Source organism: Eurypyga helias, unplaced genomic scaffold (assembly GCF_000690775.1).
Source record: "Eurypyga helias isolate BGI_N326 unplaced genomic scaffold, ASM69077v1 scaffold32711, whole genome shotgun sequence".
NCBI lineage: Eukaryota > Metazoa > Chordata > Aves > Eurypygiformes > Eurypygidae > Eurypyga > Eurypyga helias.
In genome coordinates this window covers 1-597 of record NW_010230705.1, presented here as the reverse complement: position 1 = coordinate 597, position 597 = coordinate 1, and the positions used below count along the sequence as shown (strand labels likewise).

The 597-nt window shown below is 59.1% G+C and overlaps 1 protein-coding gene across 1 annotated transcript in view; it reads right to left on the bottom strand.

Moving 5' to 3' along the window:
* Nucleotides 1–116, bottom strand: part of LOC104516501 (kyphoscoliosis peptidase-like) — a gene marked incomplete at its 3' end in the record, with an annotated part of 10,945 nt that extends 10,829 nt beyond the window's left edge. The window contains 1 exon segment of the mRNA XM_010160837.1: nucleotides 1–116. This exon segment is cut by the window's left edge and continues 50 nt beyond it. Coding sequence (XP_010159139.1) covers nucleotides 1–116 — 116 coding nt within the window.
* Nucleotides 117–597: the final 481 nt, after the last annotated feature.

The following is a 597-nucleotide window of genomic DNA, read 5'->3' as shown; positions in this document are numbered from 1 at the left end:
CCGCCTGCTGCCGGCCTCTGCCCTTTCAGCTTCCTCGCCGGCTCCTCGGGGTGGACAATGAGCAGCAAATTGATCGTTACCGCACTGGGATCTGTCTTAAAGTCCATGGTACCCATCAGAGCATGGCCAGGGCGCGGGTCTGCTGCTGCGAGCTGCCGTGTTTGTTTTCCACCCTGGGAAAGGCAAGCCGGCGGGCTGGCCCTGCCAACTGCCCCATGCGCGCTCTGCCAAAGCCGACCCTAATGAAGAGGTTACAAGTCACCTCTGAAAGGAAATCGCGGGAGGGATCCGTTTCCTAAAGCAGAGGAAGGAGCTGTGTTTTGGCCGGGGGGGCATCTGGTTTCAGAGCGTGCCCCCGGCTCCCCCGCCCCTCTCTCTGCCCTTTGCGGCTTTAAGCACTCGTCTACGCTCAAATCCCCCAGCGGCAGTGTTGACTGGGGGGATTCGCTTCCCGGTGCTGGCAGAAATCCTTAAAAGGCTTTCTTCCCTGAGCCTCTCCCCTGGCAGAAAATTAAGGGATGCTTGGGGAGTATAAATAATAACAATATCTGCTGCAGGAGGGGGGCAGATCCGGAGGGGGTGGAGGAAGGGGCAAGA